This window comes from Oncorhynchus keta, chromosome 17, assembly GCF_023373465.1.
Source record: "Oncorhynchus keta strain PuntledgeMale-10-30-2019 chromosome 17, Oket_V2, whole genome shotgun sequence".
NCBI classification, from domain to species: Eukaryota; Metazoa; Chordata; class Actinopteri; order Salmoniformes; family Salmonidae; genus Oncorhynchus; species Oncorhynchus keta.
The window spans coordinates 32,584,725-32,605,303 of NC_068437.1; the positions used below are offsets into that span (position 1 = coordinate 32,584,725).

The 20,579-nt window shown below is 40.9% G+C and overlaps 1 protein-coding gene across 5 annotated transcripts; it reads right to left on the minus strand.

Moving 5' to 3' along the window:
• Window positions 1-2,325: 2,325 nt before the first annotated feature.
• On the minus strand, window positions 2,326-19,293 carry LOC118395725 (ubiquitin-conjugating enzyme E2 H). Of its 5 annotated transcripts, none has more exons than XM_035789589.2 (7): window positions 18,990-19,293; window positions 11,029-11,105; window positions 10,374-10,448; window positions 10,188-10,227; window positions 9,976-10,028; window positions 6,249-6,377; window positions 2,326-6,081 (listed from the first exon to the last, which is right to left on the minus strand). In XM_035789589.2, exons 1-7 carry the CDS (start codon window positions 19,040-19,042, stop codon window positions 5,960-5,962), a joined length of 549 nt encoding a protein of 182 aa, XP_035645482.1. In that variant the 5' UTR covers window positions 19,043-19,293; the 3' UTR covers window positions 2,326-5,959. The 5 variants fall into 5 exon arrangements, 2 of the variants coding, with proteins under 2 accessions (XP_035645482.1, XP_052321872.1); XR_008066474.1 differs by lacking the exons at window positions 11,029-11,105; window positions 18,990-19,293 and adding exons at window positions 7,359-9,464; window positions 9,781-9,821 and having other exon boundaries at window positions 6,061-6,081; window positions 6,249-7,230; window positions 10,374-10,393; XR_008066473.1 differs by lacking the exons at window positions 11,029-11,105; window positions 18,990-19,293 and adding an exon at window positions 7,359-9,821 and having other exon boundaries at window positions 6,061-6,081; window positions 6,249-7,230; window positions 10,374-10,393.
• Between the last annotated feature and the right edge of the window lie 1,286 nt (window positions 19,294-20,579).

Below are 20,579 nucleotides of genomic sequence, written 5' to 3' on the forward strand. Positions count from 1 at the left end.
ATAGTAAGTGAAATGTGAACACTGACTGTGGGCCTATAACCTCTCACATGTATCAGAATATAATATTAACTCCTGCAGAAGTATGCATTTCTTGCAGTAAAATTATACAACAAATGTTAATTCTGTCAGCATATCTTGAGAAAATGCAAATAAACATGTCATGTGTTATCTTTGACACTGTTATGCAGCAGACAGTTTTTCAACCACACAAAACAAACTGAAGTCTTATATGAAGCTGTGCTTAATCATTTTCTCAGTTTATAACTTCCTTTAAACCGGTCAAACTGATGACATTTGGACATTTTGCACAGGACCAACCTTTCAACTGTTTTGGAGTTATTGCCTTTTATTCCCGGTTCCGAAACAGATAACTTTACCGGTGTTAGCGAGATCACTCATGCATTCATTACATCAATGTAAGACATTATTCTGGCGAGCACTACTTTATTTAGTCTTCTGGTGTAACATGTTGAAGCATATCTAAGACAAACAAATGGCTCACCAAATGTCGGAAATTATAAACAGAAAGTTGTCTAGATTAGGGGTAAGTAGCAAATAGGCTATATGGTCTATTACCGAATATCAGCTAAATAAATTACTATGATGGATCGAATTGCTACTTTTGGAAGTGATTTGTTTGACAATAAGATGACATCATCAAATATGCTAAACAGCCTACGCAGACCGCGGAAAACAAACAAAAAATTGATAAAATGTTTTCATGCCACAGTTCCCATCCAAAAATCAGCATATCCCAGACATTTTATCCGTGTTTCAAGCTTTTTCGGGTAATTGTAAACGAGATGATGTTTACATGTGTTAACTCAAAAATATAATACTTGAGTATCCCAAATATTAATGGGATATTAATGTGCAGGTAAACGTGGTCACTGATTTCTGCTTTCAACAAGCTTGCAACTCAGTAAACAGTGAAAGCAGACATTACCTTTTTTACTTTGTAACTTTTTGGTCTGTTTCTGTGGAAGTTGCTAATAGACAACAAAATACTTGTGTATATATATTGTATGTGGACACCCCTTCAAATTAGTGGATTCGGCTATTTCAGGCACACCCGTTGCTGACAAGTGTATAAAATCGAGCAAATAGCCATGCAATCTCCATTGACAAACATTGACAGTAGAATGGCCATACTGAAGAGCTCAGTAACTTTCAATGTGGCACCGGCATAGGAAGCTACCTTTCCCAAGTGGTGCAGCAGTCTAAGGCACTGCATCTCAGTACTAGAGGCATCACTACAAACCCTGTTTAGATTCCAAGCTGTATCATAACCGGTCGTGATTGAGAGTCCCATAGGGCGGTGCACAGTTGGCCCAGTGTCGTCCGGGTTTGGCTGGGGTGGGCAGTCATTATAGATAAGAACAAATCATTTACCGACTTGCCTAGTTAAATAAAGGTTTAAAAAATACAATTAAAAAAACATCTCATTCCAAAAATCAATGGCATTAATATGGAGTTGGTCCCCCATTGCTGTTGTAATAGCTTCCACTCTTCAGGGAAGGCTTTCCACTAGATGTTGGAACATTACTACAGGGACTTGTTTCCATTCAGCCACAAAAGCATTTGAGTGGTCGGGCGCTGATGTTGGGAGATTAGGTCTGGATTAGTTCTGGCTCGCAGTCAGTGTTCCAATTCATCCCTGTACAGCCGGTCAAGTTTACACCCATATCGACAAACCATTTCTGTATGCACCTCTTTTTGTGCACTGGAGCATATTGTCATGCTGAAACAGGAAAGGGCCTTCCTCAAACTGTTGCCACAAAGTTGGAAGCACAGAATTGTCTAGAATGCTATTGTATGCTGAAGCATTAAGATTTGCCTTCACTTGAACTAAGGGGCCTAGACCAAACCATTATTCCTCCTCCACCAAACGTAACAGTTGGCACTATGCCTTTGGCAAGGTAGCATTCTTTCTCCTGGCATCTGCCAAACCCAGATTTGTCCGTCGGTAATTCATCACTCTAGAGAACGTGTTTCCACTGCTCCAGAGCCAAATGGCGGCAAGCTTTACACCACTCCAGCCAACGTTTGGCATTGCGCATGGTAAACTTAGGCTTGTGTGCTGCTGCTCAGCCGTGAAAATCCATATCATATTCTTTGTTTGCTTCCAGAGGCAGTTTAGAGTTTTGCAACCGAGGACAGGTGATTTTTACATGCTATGCACTTCAGCAGTCATGTTCTGTGAGCTTGTGTGGCCTACCACTTCGCGGCTGAGCCATTGTTGCTCCTAGATGTATCCACTTCACAATAACAGCACTGACAGATAACCAGGGCAGCTCTAGCTATGCAGAAATTTGACAAACTAACTTTTTGCATTTTTTTAAACCTTTATTCAACTAGGCAAGTCAGTTAAGAACAAATTCTTATTTTCAATGATGGCCTAGGAACAGTGGGTTAACTGCCTGTTCAGGGGAAGAACGACAGATTTGTACCTTGTCAGCTCGGGGGCTTGAACTTGCAACCTTCCGGTTAACAGTCTAGCAGGTGTCCACATACTTTTGGTAATGTAGTGAAGTTACACGCTATGGCAACCATTACAATACACCATATGTCTGGTGCCCATGTTATTGAGACAGAGTTATAATGCTAAACCTACAATCATAATGTATGAAAATTCTAACTCCAACCATCTCAACACTAAGGCAGTTCCCCCTGTCAGTACAGACCGTGCATGTTTTTCAATGCAATATTATTTCAAATAAATGTAATTCTCCTGTCTCTTTGACTCTCCTGTTCTTAGTTTAATGGAGGCAAAATACAAATTACAGACAAGTAGCAACAATAGCATCAGAATGTAGGGATGAGGTGGGGGTTCGGTATGTTTTCTGGAACTTCAAGCCTGAACCCTAATACGTTAAATATTAATTGTCAACATTATACATTTTACAGTTGTTGCATTTTGTGAAAAAAAAAACAAAGAGATTAACTCAATTGTGATTCAATTCTAATGTTTATGACTAGAATGTCCCCAATGAAAGAGATTGTATTTCTTTAAGAAAACCATCTCTTCTCATCTGACCCAAGACAAGAGGCCAGTACACTTCTGTAACAGGCTTGTCAGTCTTATCACATGTTATGACAGTGCTTTGAAGCATTCTGACATCTGCTTAGTGCAAAGAGTCCCCGTCATTAAACCAGTAATATGCAACCAGCTCCTTCAGTCTAGGACCTAGACCTTTCACTTACATCACTAGTAGCATATTGAATTGATGCACAATGTTAAGAAAATCATAAATAGATCTGTCATGTACAGAATGGACAAGATCCTCTCGTGTGGAACAGACAACCATGACCAATTTCTATCTGAAACAATCAGAATGTGACCTATAGGATATTATATAACTAAGCACACAGATGAGGATAGGATATCGAATTGGGCACATTGGGATAGGTTTGGGCACATATAGTTTACTGTGGCAGGAATGGGACACCCTGTGTAGGTTGATGAGTAGCCTTTTAATGATGACAATAGTAAGGGAGAAAAATCGTGGAGCACTCCCAATGTGCTGCTCCTGAGTTAGTGATCACACAGGCTGAAAACCAAAAACACTGTCTGCTAGCCAGTCTGAGTATGTAGGTGCACTCATCTAGCCTGGATATCAGACAGTGATTTCTGCATTTCTGCTTTAGACCAAATTTACATAAGAACAACGACAAAGGAGTTGGCTACAGCAGACAGCCAGACACCCAGGCTAGATGAGCCCACCTGCACACTGAACTGAGAATAAAGACAGAGGGGGGTATTTTCATAAGGGAGAGGAGACAGGGATGCAACATGTCTTTGGAGGATCAGATTCAAACCAGGAGAAAAAAATAAGTAAACTCAAATTAAAACAAAATTTATTTATCTGTTCACCTTTACAGGATGATAGAAGAAATAAAACTATAGATTATAATTATGACTCACCACCCAGCACACTAACAAGCCCTAAACTACACATATTATAGTTTAACATAAGCAACAGGCAACAAGGACCTGGTTTGTTCCTTGCCCATCCCACCCCATGTCACTCCCTATTCCATCCAACACGTCCCAAGGTAGCCTTCCAACCTCCCAGCCCTGCCCTGCCCGACACAACTACTAAATCCAACCCAACCCCTAGATCAGGACTGTCCAGTCTTATCTACAGAGGGCCAGTCGTATGGCTCCAGGCTTCTGTTTCAACCAAGCACTAACACACCTGATTCAACTAATAATAGTCTTCTATGAAGGCAGAAATCCAAATAGTGCTTGGAAAGAATGAAACCTGGCCATATACTGGCCCTCAGTGTGGATATGACTGGACACTGCTGACATCGAGATAGAAACCCATCCATCACACAAGAGGTGTCTTTTCTCTTTTTCTACAGCATATAAACTCAATGTCCTACACAACTTCACTTCTGTATCATGTCACAAGGTACCAAAGGATGCTTGGAGAATCACAAACACTTTCCTAAAACGGAGAGGAGGAAGAGGAGGAAGAGGAGGAGAAAGCGGATGAAGAGGATAACTAGGAGGAAGAGGATGGCTAAAGGAGTGACTGGTGCATGATTATGTGAGTTTGTTTAGTGACAGACAGCTCCTGGAATGACAGTAGTTAGTCTCTGTGGTTCTCTCCTCCAGAGCGACAACAGTGTGTTGTTTGTTAGGGTTGTCACCGAGGATGACAAACTACTATGGCTCTAGTAGTCTGGTTCGCTTCCATTGGGGTCAGTTGGGTCTGAAAACATAAGATTGGTTCTCTCTCACACAGACACATCAGAGAACTCCTACCCTCCCTTTGTGAAAACAACAAGTAGCAAACCTCTGAAGGAGTCACTGAGCAGAGAGGAGAAAAAAGAAAGAGAAAATAAACGATGTTCAGTCCACCTTCAACACCCCTTTCAACTCTGGTGTGAAGAGGTGTGGTAAGGTGTCTCTTGGTTGGTGCGCTGGTGCTCCTGACTACAGGGTAAAAGGCTTGTTTAGAGAACCATTTCTATGACAAACAGGGTGTGGTGGTTGGATCGAATATACTGGCCTCTGGGGTGAGGCCTGACAGAGAGGTCAATGGCAGCCATATTGGATGTCTGGATGAAACCCACTAACTGATCCTTGGGAAGGAGTGATCATGTGGTGGTCCTGATGGTAGCTTCCAACCCCCAAAATGTAGAAAGTCAACAAGTGAAATTGCATCTCAAAGTGCGATTCCTTATTGTGGTATTGACTCCAGAAACAGTGGGCCGTGCACTAGAGCCAGAGAGCTTCTCTGAGAGCAAGGGGAGGGTAAAAAGCTGTGCCTGTCAAAACAGTGATTCACACACTTAATCAAATATAGAACAATTCTGAGAATTAAAAATCAAACTAGAGTGGGGGGTGGCCGGGTTACTGAGAAAAACATTCCATCCCTGTCTCCGTCATGACAATGACAGTCTGACACTCTTGTCTTCCCATGGTGCACTGCTCTCTGGTCTCAACCCATCAGTTCTATCAGGGTTGGGTCAAAGGTAACCTAATGTAGCAGGCGCCTGAGCTGAGTCCCCACATCCGTTTTTAAGGGGAAACGGAAGTTATGTTGAAAATATTGTATCCCTGAAAAAAGGAAAAATCTGCTTTCTGCCAACCCCGCGGATAGTGGGTCAACGGTCGATGAGAATACGACCCAGACCACAGCAGAGGGAATTTAGGATCCTGGGAATGCTGCACTCCTTTCTGGGTAAGAGGGGGTAATAATGTGGTTGTGGTGTTGGAGGTAAAGGTGGAGGTGGTGGTAGAGGGGGACTATGACTGAGTTATAAAGAATATCTAGACAAGGGTGACATTTTCACATTTCACACCGCCGCTTCTCATACATATAATCCATAAAAATCCTTGGTTAGTAATAAAAAAATGGCCATGTTTATATGTATATAATAGTCTTTCTGCTCTTTAGGAAATTATAGTCTGTGTGTGAGGGGAGTGGGGGTTGTCTCCCCTTCACTACAACTCCATGTCCTGAGCCTCATCCTCGGAGAAGTCTGACATGGAACTCTCAGATGAGGAGTCGCCTCCCTCCTCCTGCTCCTTTAGAGCCTCCTCTGTCGCATACTTCTGGAGATACTCTGGAACAGAGAGAAGGAAGAGAGAGAGGGAGTCAGATGGGACATCTGGTGTGTGTGTGTGTGTGTGTGTGTGTGTGTGTGTGTGTGTGTGTGTGTGTGTGTGTGTGTGTGTGTGTGTGTGTGTGTGTGTGTGTGTGTGTGTGTGTGTGTGTGTGTGTGTGTCTCACCTTTGATCTTGTGTTTGTAGTCCTCTGGTCGGTGCAGGTACATGGCAGCAGCGTCTCCGTTGAGAGGATCGATGGGGTTGGGGTAGGCCAGCAGCTGGGGCAGGAACGCCTCAAAGATGTTGGTCAGGTCTGCAAGGGGAGGAGGGACGACCAGAGTTTTACATGACATGCGTTGTGCAGACCCCACTACCCTCTGGAGAGCCTTACAGTTGTGGGCAAAGCAGTTGCCGTACCAGGTCGGTGATACAGCCCGACAGGATGCTCTCGATTGTGCATCTGTAAAAGTTTGTGAGTGCTTTTGGTGACAAGCCAAATTTCTTCAGCCCCATGAGGTTGAAGAGGCGCTGCTGCACCTTCTTCACCACGCTGTCTGTGTGGGTGGACCATTTCAGTTTGTCCGTGATGTGTACGCCAAGGAACTTAAAACATCCCAGCTTCTCCACTACTGTCCCGTCGATGTGGATAGGGGGGTGCTACCTTTGCTGTTTCCCGAAGTCCACGATCATCTCCTTTGTTTTGTTGACATTGAGTGAGAGGTTATTTTCCTGACACCACACCCGAGGGCCCTCACCTCCTCCCTGTAGGCCATCTCGTTGTTGTTGGTAATCAAGCCTACAACTGTAGTGTCATCTGCAAAATTGATGATTGAGTTGGAGGTGTGCATGGCCACGCAGTCATGGGTGAACATGGAGTACAGGAGAGGGCTGAGAACGCACCGTTGTGGGGCCCCAGTGTTGAGGATCAGTGGTGTGGAGATGTTATTACCTAACCTCACCACCTGGGGGCGGCCCGTCAGGAAGTCCAGGACCCAGTTGCACAGGGCGGGGTCGAGACTCAGGGTCTCGAGCTTAATGAAGAGTTTGGAGGGCACTATGGGTGTTAAATGCTGAGCTGTAGTCAATTTAACAGCATTCTTACATAGGTATTCCTCTTGTCCAGATGGGTTAGGGCAGTGTGCAGTGCGATTGCGTCGTCTGTGGACCTATTGGGGCGGTAAGAAAATTGGAGTGGGTCTAGGGTGGAGGTGATATGGTCTTTGACTAGTCTCTCAAAGCACTTCATGATGACGGAAGTGAGTGCTACGGCGCAATAGTCGTTTAGCTCAGTTACCTTAGCTTTCTTGGGAACAGGAACAATGGTGGCCCTCCTGAAGCATGTGGGAACAGCAGACTGGTATAGGGATTGATTGAATATGTCCGTAAACACACCGGCCAGCTGGTCAGCGCATGCTCTGAGGACGCGGCTCGGGATGCCGTCTGAGCCTGCAGCCTTGCGAGGGTTAACACGTTTAAATGTTTTACTCACGTCGGCTGCAGTGAAGGAGAGTCCGCAGGTTTTGGTAGCTGGTCGTGTCAGTGGCACTGTATTGTCCTCAAAGCGAGCAAAATAGTTGTTTAATTTTTCTGGGAGCAAGACATTGTGGTCCACCACGAGGCTGGTTTTCCTTTTGTACTCCGTGATTGACTGTAGACCCTGCCACATACCTCTTGTGTCTGAGCCATTGAATTGCGACTCTACTTTGTCTCTATACGGACGCTTAGCTTGTTTGATTGCCTTGCAGGGGGAATAGCTACACTGTTTGTATTTGGTCATGTTTCCGGTCACCTTGCCCTGATTAAAAGCAGTGGATCGCGCTTTCAGTTTTGCGTGAATGCTGCAATCAAGCCACGGTTTCTGGTTGGGGAATGTTTTAATAGACGCTGTGGGTACAACATTACTGATGCACTTGCTAATAAACTCGCTCACCTAATCAGCGTATTCATCAATGTTGTTGTTCGACGCTATGCGGAACATATCCCAGTCCACGTGATCGAAGCAATCTTGAAGCGTGGAATCAGATTTGGTTGGACCAGCATTGAACAGACCTGAGCACGGGTGCTTCCTGTTTTAGTGTCTGTCTATAGGCTATGAGCAACAAAATGGAGTCGTGGTCAGCTCTTCCGAAAGGGGGATGGGGGAGGGCATTATATGCGTAGCAGAAGTTAGAATAACAATGATCCAGGGTTTTGCCAGCCCAGGCCGCGCAATCGATATGTTAATCAAATTTAGGGAGCCATGTTTTCAGATTAGCCTTGTTAAAATTCCCAGCTACAATAAATGCAGCCTCATGATATGTGGTTTCCAGTTTACATAGAGTCAAATGAAGTTCTTTCAAGGCCGTAATGTGTCTGCTTGGGGGGGAACATACACGACTGTGATTATGATTGAAGAGAATTCTCTTGGTAGTTAGGGCTGACCCCAATTAGTCGACTAGTTGATTGTTTGGTGGATAGGCTGTTGGTCGACCAAGATTATTATTATTTTTTTTTTTTTCAGTCGAGCAGTAGCATATACAGTACCACTCAAAAGTTTGGACACCTACTCATTCAGGGGTTTTTCTTTATTTTTTACAATTTTCTAGAATAATAGTGAAGACCTCACAACTATGAAATGACACATATGGAATCATGTAGTAACCAAAATGTTAAACAAATCAAAATATAGTTTATATTTGAAATTCTTCAAAGTAGCCAACATTTGCCTTGATGAAAGCTTTGCACACTCTTGAGCTGTGGAGCTTCTCAAAGTAATGTTTTCTTCACCTCAAACAGCAAACAAAGTCTGTTTTTGCATCCATTGAAAATGACAGTTCCTCAATATATTTGAAAAGAAATTCCAGCCCTCTCCCTTTTGATAACCACTCGGCGTGGTAAATGACATGCTCTGATCCAGTGGAAAAGTCATAAAATAGGCCTACCTGTGTCTGTCCTAAACTCACTGTAGTGGGAAACTGAGAGCCCTGAATTTTTTATAGAACGATTCAAGCTTGCTTGCTAGCACAAGTTAATAGTTGATACAATGTTTCAGGTTCATTGCAGATAGGCCATGCGTAGCCAATGTGATTTCTAGGATATTTATTTTCATCAAATATTTTCTACCTGCAGGCTGCAATATTTGTCGGCTTTATGTAGGCTATTTCCACATAGTTGGCAATGGAAGTTACTTTTTAGGATTGCATTTTCATTTAGATTTGGATAGAATTTTGATTACCCACATTACAATCCTTTTGAAATGCGAAGATGTTATTATAAATTACATGAAACAAATGTGCATATGAAAACCAAGACTGACACACATAGATAGAAATGGTGAGATAAATTGGCATTCCACATGAGTAAGGTTGCAGACTCCTCGTGTAGCCTATTACCAGCAACTTCAGGAGAGTAACGGAAGAATCTGTGAAAGCCAGAAGGAGGAGGATGGTCGTGTCAGGTTAAGTATTATATTTTTTCTGGATATCTTAATCTCTGGCTACCCTTTGAGTCATTTGTGTCTTATTTTGTCACATAGTGTGCTTAGACAAGCATCAGATAATCTAAATGCATATAGTTGATTTTATTCAAACACATACGGTGTCTATATATGGAAAGATATATGTTTAAAAATGTAGACCCGTCAATTGGTGGAAAGAACATATGACTTTCAGTTGACCACGATTTTTGACAATAATGCTCATTTGGGAGCTACTTAAGTTTATACAGACATTCTATACCTGTTTTTTCAGTCTGTCCCTCTTATATCATCTTGTCACAGCTGCTCCTTACAGTCAACAGTTCAGATTTGATGAGAGAAAAGGTATGTACCCATGTCATGGAAAAAACCATTCAGTAGGTTTCAAACATTGTCAAACTGAGGTGGTACCAAGTCCATTATATATCCAAGTAGAGATTTTGGAACTGTTACTCACCGTACAGGGCTGTCCATGTCTGGTTGATGACATCTAGACATACTGTACCTGACCTGAAGGAGAGGGGCGATGAGAAATAATAAAATGATCGAAATTGTGAGAATAATTTTGTGATATAGGCTAACATCAAACAAACATCATGGATAATTGATAATATTGTCCAGGCCTATACATCAACATGCATTAATTGCTAACTACTAAAACGAACTTACGCTTCATCAATATTGGGATGAAAGATTTTATTCATGAATCCTGCGAGGAGAACAATAACAGTCAGTCTGCATAGAAAACCTGTGGCTTGAAAAGGTGTTACTGTCATTTCCATAATGCTTTCACCAGTTGTGTTTATAATTGTATATTACATAGAGTGTTGTGACCGAGGCATTGATACACTGTACCTATAGATGGAGACTTGAAGGGGTATTTGTCCGGTAGGTCTACTCGTACCTTCCATACACCTCCTTCATACGGTGCTAAAAACAACATTTGATTAGAAACACACACACCTGCACATACAACCACATGTTCACACACTGGGAGGAAGACATTCAGATATTGCATTGACACAATTAGCCAGTGAGGATGTTTATGAAAACACTTACTTACCATATTAGTGGCCATGTGGTTAGTGTCCACCCTGAGATTTGAAGGTTGTGAGTTTAATCCCTAGCTGAGTCATTCATTTTATTTAACCTTTATTTAACTAGGCAAGTCAGTTAAGAACAAATGTTTATTTACAATGACGGCCTACCAGGGAACAGTGCCTTGTTCAGGGGAAGAACGACAGATTCGTACCTCGTCAGCTCAGGATTCTATCCAGCAACCTTTCGGTTACTGGCCCAATGCTCTAACCACTAGGCTACCTACTGCCCCGGGATACTGAGGACTATAAAAAAATGGGACCTGATGCATCTCTGCTTGGCCCTCAGCATTATGGGGGTATTGCCCTGCGATGGATCCGGTCCAGGGGGTGTACTTGTACATCAAGCTGCCTCGTGCTACCGAAACAGGAGACTCCTGCCCTATGAGCCATTCTGGCTCAAGGCTACTTACTTCCTTGTGGGCCGTAGAACTTGACCACAAATTCGTTGAGTCCACTGAGGATGGTGACCTCATGCTTGCTCTCGATGCTGAGCATTTGTTAAGGAAAAGACACGACTGAAAATGAACTAACAATGAGAGGGAAACAGTACAAACAAATATTGAAATGTCTGTAAACAAGCAAATTAAATGAGCTACAAATAAGATAAAATTCGTTGGGAGAAATGGTACTAGTCCAAAGTAGTGCACTAAATAGTGTGACAGAGGTCTGTGTGAGTGAGTGAGTGAGTGAGTGAGTGAGTGAGTGAGTGAGTGAGAAAGAAGGGCCATCTACGTCATCAAAAGGAACACAACATTTGACATCCCAATTAAGATCTGGCAAAAAATATACTCCAATCAGTTATAGAACCCATTGCCCTCTATAGCTGTGAGGTCTGGGGTCCACTCACCAACCAAGAATGCACAAAATGGGACAGATACCCAATTGAGACTCTACAGAATTCTGCAAAAATATTCTGAGTACAACACAAAACCCCAAATAAGGCATGCAGAGCAGAATTAGGACTATACTCACTAATGATCAAAATCCAGAAGGGACGTTTAATTCCACGACCACCTAAAGGAAAGTGATGCCCAAACCTTCCATCAAAAAGCCATGCCATCCATGCATTGATTTCAAACCAGACAGTATACAGTGCATTCTGAAAGTATTCCTACCACTTCACTTTTTCCACATATTGTTATGTTACAGCCGTATTATAAAATTCAATAAAAAAAAGTTTCCCCCTCATCAATCTACACACAATAACAAAGATGACAAAGAAAAAACAGATTATCATTTATAAAACATAAATATCACATTTACAGAAGTATTCAGACCCTTTACTTAGTACTTTGTTGAAGCACCTTTGGCAGGGATTACAGCCTCGAGTCTTCTTGGTTATGACGCTACAAGCTTGGCACAACTGTATTTGGGGAGTTTCTCCCATTCTTCTCCGCAGATCCTCTCAAGCTCTGTCAGGTTGGATGGGGAGCGTCACTGCACAGCTATTTTCAGGTCTCTCCAGAGATGTTCGATTGGGTTCAAGTCCGGGCTTTGGCTGGGCCACTCAAGGACATTCACACTCGGGTGTGAATACTTACAGTACCATCAAATGTTTGGACACACCTACTCATTCCAGAGTTTTTCTTTATTTTTTACTATTTTCTACATTGTAGAATAATAATGAAAACATAAACTATGAAATAACAAATATGGAATCATATAGTAACCAAAAAATATATTTGAGATTTTTCAAAGTAGCCACCCTTTGCCTTGATGACAGCTTTGATTCAGACCCTTTGCTATGAGACTCGAAATTATAGTCAGGTGCATCCTGTTTCCATGAATCATCCTTGAGACGTTTCTACACCTTGTTTGGAATCCACCTGTTGTAAATTCAATTGATTGGACATGATTTGGAAAGGCCCACACCTGTCTATATAAGGTCCCACAGTTTACAGTGCCTGTCAGAGCAAAAAACAAGCCATGAGGTTGAAGGAATTTCCATAGAGCTCTGAGACAGGATTGTGTCGAGGCACAGATCTGGGGAAGGGTACCAAACTCTTTCTGCAGCATTGAAGGTCCCCAAGAACACAGTGGCTCCATCAATCTTGAATGGAAGAAGTTTGGAACCACCAAGACTCTTCCTAGAGCTGGTCGCCCGGCCAAACTGAGCAATCAGGGGAGAAGGGTCTAGGTCAGGGAGGTGTCCTAGAACCTGATGGTCACTGACAGTGCTCCAGAGTTCCTCTGTGGAGATGGAAGAACCTTCCAAAAGGAGAACCATCTCTGCAGCACGCCACCAATCAGGCCTTTATGGTAGAGTGGCCAAACAGAAGCCACTCCTCAGTAAAAGACACGTGACAGCCCGCCTGGAGTTTGCCAAAAGGCACCTGAAGGACTCTCAGACCATGAGAAACAAGATTGAACTAATTTGCCTGAATGCCAAGCGTCACATCTGGAGGAAACCTGGCACCAGAAAATGTGTAAGAATTGAAGGTGCCAACAAATGTGATAGTCATCATAAGAACGTTTTAGCATCATATACAGTGGTTGCTCCACTAAAGGTTTTGTGATTATGCTGCGGTACTTAAGAGGTAATTTGTGGTTTAGTATTTTGTGGTTTACCATTTCATTGCTCCAGACCAGCGCAAGGGGGAGATGGATCCAAAAGCATAATCAGTGCTCTTACCGTGTCTCTAACTGACAATGAATGGGCGACATAAACCTAAATAGAAACTGATAATAGTGCACAACCATAAAAGTTTTTTATTATTTTAATGTTAGGATTATTTTGCTCTTAATGTAGTACTGTAGCTCACTCCCGATCGGTCACATAGACCATTGCGCCACTCAGGCACTGTACTAAGACACTGCATAGCAGTAAAAGCTGTGTTGCTACAGATGCTGGTTCAATACCTGTGCCGGCCTCGACTGGGAGACCCATGAGATGACTGTAGGTTTTTGGTTTCTCTCCCTCTAAAAACGGAAAGAAATAATTCTAGGTAACATACTGGCTTTACTTACAAATTAGTAATAAATGTCTCACCCCATGTTCAGGAATGGCCTTGTTCTCGCTCATTTAACATTATTTGAAAACAAAATCTCCAAAATACTGTTATTTTTTAAACAAAGCTATTATTAATTTATAATTATATAAAAGCCCCTTGGATATTCTCAGATATATTATTAACCCTGTTAGTAGCAGGACAATATATTTTGGTCATGGCTCCCGAGTGGCGCACAATGGGATTTCCTTGCAGTTCTCCAGCTGTATCTACTGAAAGCTCGCGAAGCTCAATGCACAGAGGGCAGGGGGCACGGGATGGGCCATAGAGCCGCACACAGAAGTTAGCCCATGGGGAACGGAGGAGGGTGGGTGTTTGACCCCCACCCCGCCACACTGGGTAGCACAGAGCAACACTAAGGGGCATTGCACTAATAATGGCACTGACTAAGGAAACGTTCCCGCTGTTGTAGCAAGTAGCTGGACAATAGACTTGCCTAGATGGAGGGTAGGGGGAGAATTATATCGTAGCACCGTTTTAGCAATGTTTCACGCTGCTCTGACACAAGCATGGGGACTCCTGACCGTCACTTTGTACAACGCCATATTTTCCATTCTTAACAGAAACCCAGAGGGTTTTTCGTTTAACTTGGAATATAAATACCATAATATTAATCAAATGAATCACAAACTCTAAAAGTAATTGGAAAGGTAGATACAAATTATTTGTAACATTGTGGTTACAATAAAGAATGTAAACAAGATGTAAACAAGATGCTGTGCTTTTATTTACAGTAGTGATGGACATCTGGTTGCATTTTGCAAATGTGTTTTCAAACACTTGTAGCCCAATTATCAGGACAATAGACTCTTGATAGCCCAGCTAATTTTGGTGTGAACATCACCCTACCTGCAATCTATTCAATGCTTAAGTACTCTGAAGTGTTACATTTCTAACTCAAAACAGCGGTACAGTATTTCTTCATCAACATCTATGTTTTCGTTAATAAAATAACTAGAGAAAAGACACTCAAAATGCAGATGGTTATTTAAACTACATTTTAGTTGCAGTTCCACCCTGCTCCACGACCACGGTTAAAACCTTGCTGAGATGATCAATGTATTTTTTTGTAGTATCGTCTCGAATGCCTTAAACGTTTGGACACACCTACTCATTCCAGAGTTTTTCCTTTTCATTTGACTATTTTCTACATTGTAGGATTATAGTTATGACTTCCCAACTATGAAATAACACATGGAATAGGGTAAGTAAGGGTAAGTAATCCTTCTCACCCCCCTTCTCCCCCTAAAAGATTTAGATGCAAGTGGCTGTTCCACTGGATGTCATAAGGTGTATGCACCAATTTGTAAGTCGCTCTGGATAAGAGCGTCTGCTAAATGACTTAAATGTAAATGTAATGTAATGAATCAGTTAAAAAAAACTTCTTAAGGATATGTGTTATATCGGCGGAAAGCTTAAATTGAAAGCTTATATCGTCTGAATGCAGTTATATTAACAATAATTTAAGCTTTGTCCAATTTACACTAGCTATTACTGCGAAAAAAATAACATGCTATTGTTTAAGGATAGCTCCTAACAACAAAACACTATTTAAAGCGATAGGTTAGACAAATTCACCTCTGAAGTTGAAATGTGTACTTACATTCTGAAATCTTGCTCTGAATTATCATCCAAAGGGTCCCAGAGATAACATGAAATGTTGTTTTGTTAGATAAAATCCTTTTTCATATCATAAAAAGATCCCTACAGCATGCACAATCGATTTTGTATTTCCACTCGTTCAATTTACAAAGAAAGAAATCTGTGAAAATCTCACCCTAAACGTTGTTTGAACGAGTCAAACCACATTCATATATATTCCTCAGAGATCCTAGAAGGTAACAAGACTTCACTATATCATTAAGGGTGTAGTATATCCTATAGGATACCATATTTGGTCAGAGAGCGCCGCCTTCATGGCACGCGGGTAAACGAATGTATCTTTGTCAAATAAGCACCAATTGGGGTCAAACAAAGCTAGCTAGATAGCCAATGAGCTGGGCTTTACGGGAGTATCGGAAACCATGTATATGTCATAACATGTAGCTACTAACCTTGTACGACCGCATGCCTTTTCATTTTGGACAAAACATTATACGAATATTCAGAGTTATGAAGTTATGAAAACGGGTTGTTTGCAAATGTTGAATTTATAATATGGCTACTAATACTTGGAAAGCTAAATCAAAGTCCAAGTATACAGATTTGATGATATTCTTGCAGAAAAATGGAATATGAATGTGAATGTCATCTTCACGATTTGCCCAAATGTACCTGGGGACTCTAAAATTATTGTAGGTCAGTCATTCTTCAAGTTATCCATCTGAAACTTTGCACATACACTGCTGCCATCTTGTTGACACTATCGGAATTACAACCAGAGTGATGGCTAGCACTATAAACTTTCGCTTGCATTTCAAATACGGTGGTAAAAAAAAGACTGGTTGGTATTTTCTTTGTATTTTCTTCTACCAGATCTATTGTTATTCTCCTACATTCAATTCACATTTCCACAAACTTCAAAGTGTATCCTTTCAAATAGTACCAAGAATATGCATAACCTTGCTTCAGGGCCTGAGCTACAGGCAGTTAGATTTGGGTATGTCATATAGGCGAGAAAAATAAAAAAAAGGGTGCTATCCCTAAGACATTTTAAGAACTAATTCTTATTTATAAGGACAGCCTACTCCTTTCCTCTCCATTGGGGAATTTAACCCAAGTCTCCCACATGCCCGCGCACGACACAGGGATTCTTTAGCTAAATAGCCCAGCACTGTAGCCTACTCCCGACCATCACGTTGTACAGCACCATATTTTCCGCTCAATCCTAATGGAAACCCAGAGGGTTTTTTATTTTTCTTGGAGTAGAAACACCATAATAATCAAATCAATTAAGCAACATTTCTTCAAATCTGTCCCATATACTATGATCTTACAAAAAAAGGTTTTCAATTTTCTAGTACAGCCACTATTGAAGGCTATCAAATGCTTCTCAAAGATGCCCTCTGGTGGTCAAACTAGCATTAATGGTACCAGTGGTTGGCACTTAAATAACGTGTTATAGAATTCTGCAGCACAGCTTATACTGCAACTATTAAAGGACGAACCACTGTACAAGACAATCTGCTCTTATCTCGACGGGGACCCATCAACTTCCCTCTTTTCTGCTTCGGCCCACCACCTAAGTGGAAGAGAGGACAGTAGCAGGTAGCTGTGGTTTGTAACTACTAGGATTTCCCATTGTAGCCAATTCAATTGCAGCCATTCTGTTACTGATTTTCAGTGAGTTTTAATCACTTAATAATTCATAAACAAACTTATCAGTAAAAACAACTAATTGGAAGCTAAACCTTTACTTGTTACCTCTGAAGTTTTATTATATTCCCTCCTAATAAGGGAGAGAAATTAAAGTATCTTAAATATGTGGGGTTTTGGTAACAGAATGACAATATTTTTTAAACTTACAGAAGGCAAATAATTTTTACAAAACTAAATATAAGTATTGATATTAGTTGGCAGGGGTCTTTACTTCAACATTATTGTGTTTTGATGTATTCTTAATACCTTAATATACTTTTTCTGGTAGATGTTTTCTTAGACCACTTTTCCATCTGTTTCACCAGAAATCAAAGCCTTTGCTTATTCCTAATTTGTGGGATGGAAAATGGTAGCCTTCATTTCTCTAAAATAAGACCCTTAGCTTTGATTTGGCACCCAATTTGACATGCTTCTATGAATTTATTTTTACATTGAAATGCTCCTACTCTGACATATAGAGTGATCATGAATCAGAAAACTCTCTCTCACACACATCATGAGATTAGGACACTATATATTTTTTAACACCAACCGTCTGTAACAACAAAATCGAATGGTTTCTCCAAAAATGGCCTATAGTGTAAAATATTACTCAAATATTTAACAGCATGCATTTTACACCAAAATAAAACATATTTTGAAATTAGACAGGGCCATTCTGCAGATTATATGCAGAGACAAATAGACACAATGATTAATTTCCACTGGATTGATTTCATATTGCAGGTGAGCCCCTCTTTAATACCGATAGGCCTAGCTACTAACTAGTACATTCGGTCAATTCCCAGTCCCCCCTCCTGTGCAAGCAGGGTTTGTTGTCACTCGATCAGCTGCTTATCTAGTCCCGCCCCCTACCAGTTTCCGGGTAGTAACAGGTTGACCAATCGAGGAGCTGGCTCAGGCTGCAGGAGCACAAAAACAAAACATTCAACTCATGCCGTCTGAACCTTTGAGGCAAACTTAAATAACTATACGTGAGAAAATAGAATGTCTACATTCTGATACCTCGGTGTAAAAGGCTACAATACACGTTTTTAAGAAGCAGTGTTAATGAGAGCTTGGATTATATTAGTAATTCAAATACCACTACATCACAGCTTTGTTAGGGAGGAAAACACACATGCAAAAATATAACAATAATAACTAGTTAGCAACTACAATATTTACTACTTTAAGATGAGAATACATTTTTACCACAAACATTTCCCCATTGTTTAATATATTTTCCCAATGACTCACGGGTGGAAAACAGAAGTAGGCCTGTCTGTAGCGAACTGGCAAACTTGACACATGTAAACGACTCGTAAACAAGACAATGTCAATACTGATTCGATTATATATTGATCAGCTAACGTTACAATGACGGGACTGTCAACCGAAATTACTTTACAAAATCGATATATCTTAGCTAAATACCCAGACATAAAGCCAATGAAACATTATTAGATTGTAAAGAAAGACTATTACATTTGGACGGATGACGGATCATATCTCGCAGAAAATGGTGCTCAACAAGGCCAGCGTCGTTTAGTTTTTTTTCTAGCCATCGTCGTTTGAAGGATAAAGCTATGTTAATTGTGCATAAAATAAATTATTAATTGTAGAAAACAATCAAGGGCTGTTTTGATGAAAGCTTCACTATTAAGCAAGCCAAAATTACATTGTTTGATAACTGCCCAAATGTCATCCAATAGGCCTACTGGCACCTGTAATTTTCTGATCTGAGCAAACATGCAAAAATGTTTGATCACACATATCTAGCAAATATTACTTACTGTTGGGTAAAATATTTAACCTACATCTGGCAACAATGTAACGTTAACCTTACAGAACTGAAACGAATCGTGTGATGCCTGATCAAAACAAAAACAGAATCTGCTTTTCTTGTCAGATAATCTAACAACCATCAGCAGTTATTGTTCACTTACACAACACGTCAGTTGTCTTTTATCAATAAACAATCAATGCTAGAGACCTGTCACTAACGAGTTAAAATACGACAAAGATTTTTCGCCTGTCTGTTGTTTATGTTCAGAAAAGGATACAGTTTTACCACGTCGGTATCCATTCGCCTCTTGCCTGGACTTGGCGACGACATTGTTGTATTCCTTTGAGAAGTGTCAACGTAATAACGTTAAATCCGATGCTAGCTCAATACTTAACATATACCGTATCCCTTTCACGTTTGTCCATCGATCTAAATCTGCACTTTCTCTCAACAGTAGCTAACGTATGTCGCTCTCTCTCTCTACCTAGTTCGTTTCTGTCCTGTCCTGCCTGTCCTGTCCTGAAGCTTTGGGCGCGTTTGAGCAGATTACTTTTGTTACGCCTTTCAAAGTGTGTTGCATTATGGGGATATAAATTATCTGACTTGTGCCTGTGTGTGGACTGCATGAACAGAAATCATGTGATCACAGTACAATACGTTTTGCAGTCAGAGAGGAAGAGGCAAAACGGCAGGTAGCCTGGTGGGTAGGAGTGTTGGGCCAGGAACTGAAAAATTGCTGGATTGAATCCCCAAATTGACAAGGTAAACATGTGTCATACTTCCCCTGCACAAGGCAATTAAACCCACTGTTCCCCCTGGCGCCAATTGGTTGATTATAAGGCAGGCCTCCCTGCCTTGTTTAAATGGTAAGGCAAAAGCAACCAACTGTAGGCAAAAGTCGGGGGAAGTGCATTTGGGAAAGCCGGAATTCAGACACTGATGTGGTTTTCCAACAGCAAGAATCAGTGCACATGGCAGTGTTGCCATTGTTTATAAAAGTAGTTCTTTATAATGAAATAAACATGTCTCAAACCCCCATATCACACACTCAAGCTGAAAATATGTGTGTACAATCAATTGGTGAGAGAAAGAGGCTCATAACACATTAATTTGTACATATCCACTGTATACATGAATTGAGGCAAAGTTGGTTCCTGTTTCAGTCATGTCTTTGATCATGTTCACGTGGGTCAAACAAAAACACCCCCATGATTGGTTGACAATAGAGGAAATTTGCTTTAAAACTGAAACATTTTCTCTCAACCTTATAGAAAAATGTGTAGAATAGCAGGATTTTTGCTTTAAAAATGCAAAAATGTACCTTAGTCTCATGGCAAAACATGTAGTATAGCATACGAGTATCTGTAAAACTGCAAATGTTTCTTTCTGCCTCATGAAAAAATGTGTAACAGCTGGAGCTCCTACCTAAAAACGTGGACCTCTAGTGGTTTGAATATTGCATTTGATCTCAGGCCCTTTCTATGAACATTTCAAACCAATGAACATCATTTGCCCACAGTCTATTAACATACCATGTTTCCCATGTTGATGATGTTCATTATGCATTATGTTTGAACCACAAGAAGATAATAAAACAAATATGAAAGTACATGATTATATTTGCCTGTATTTACCCCCAACAAATTAAATGTTAATTAACTGATAATGTGGCTATCATAAATAACTACAAATGCCATGATGATCTGGACCGAATTGAGGCAAAGGTAAGAATCTCTGGATTGACTATCTAATGTAGCTAAATGCAGTGGAGATTTGCAGACTTGTTTTCGAGTTGCTGTGCGTTTTGTTGCCAACCTATTTTGCTACCTGACAACATTACGGTTTTTACTTTTTAATTACCGTATAT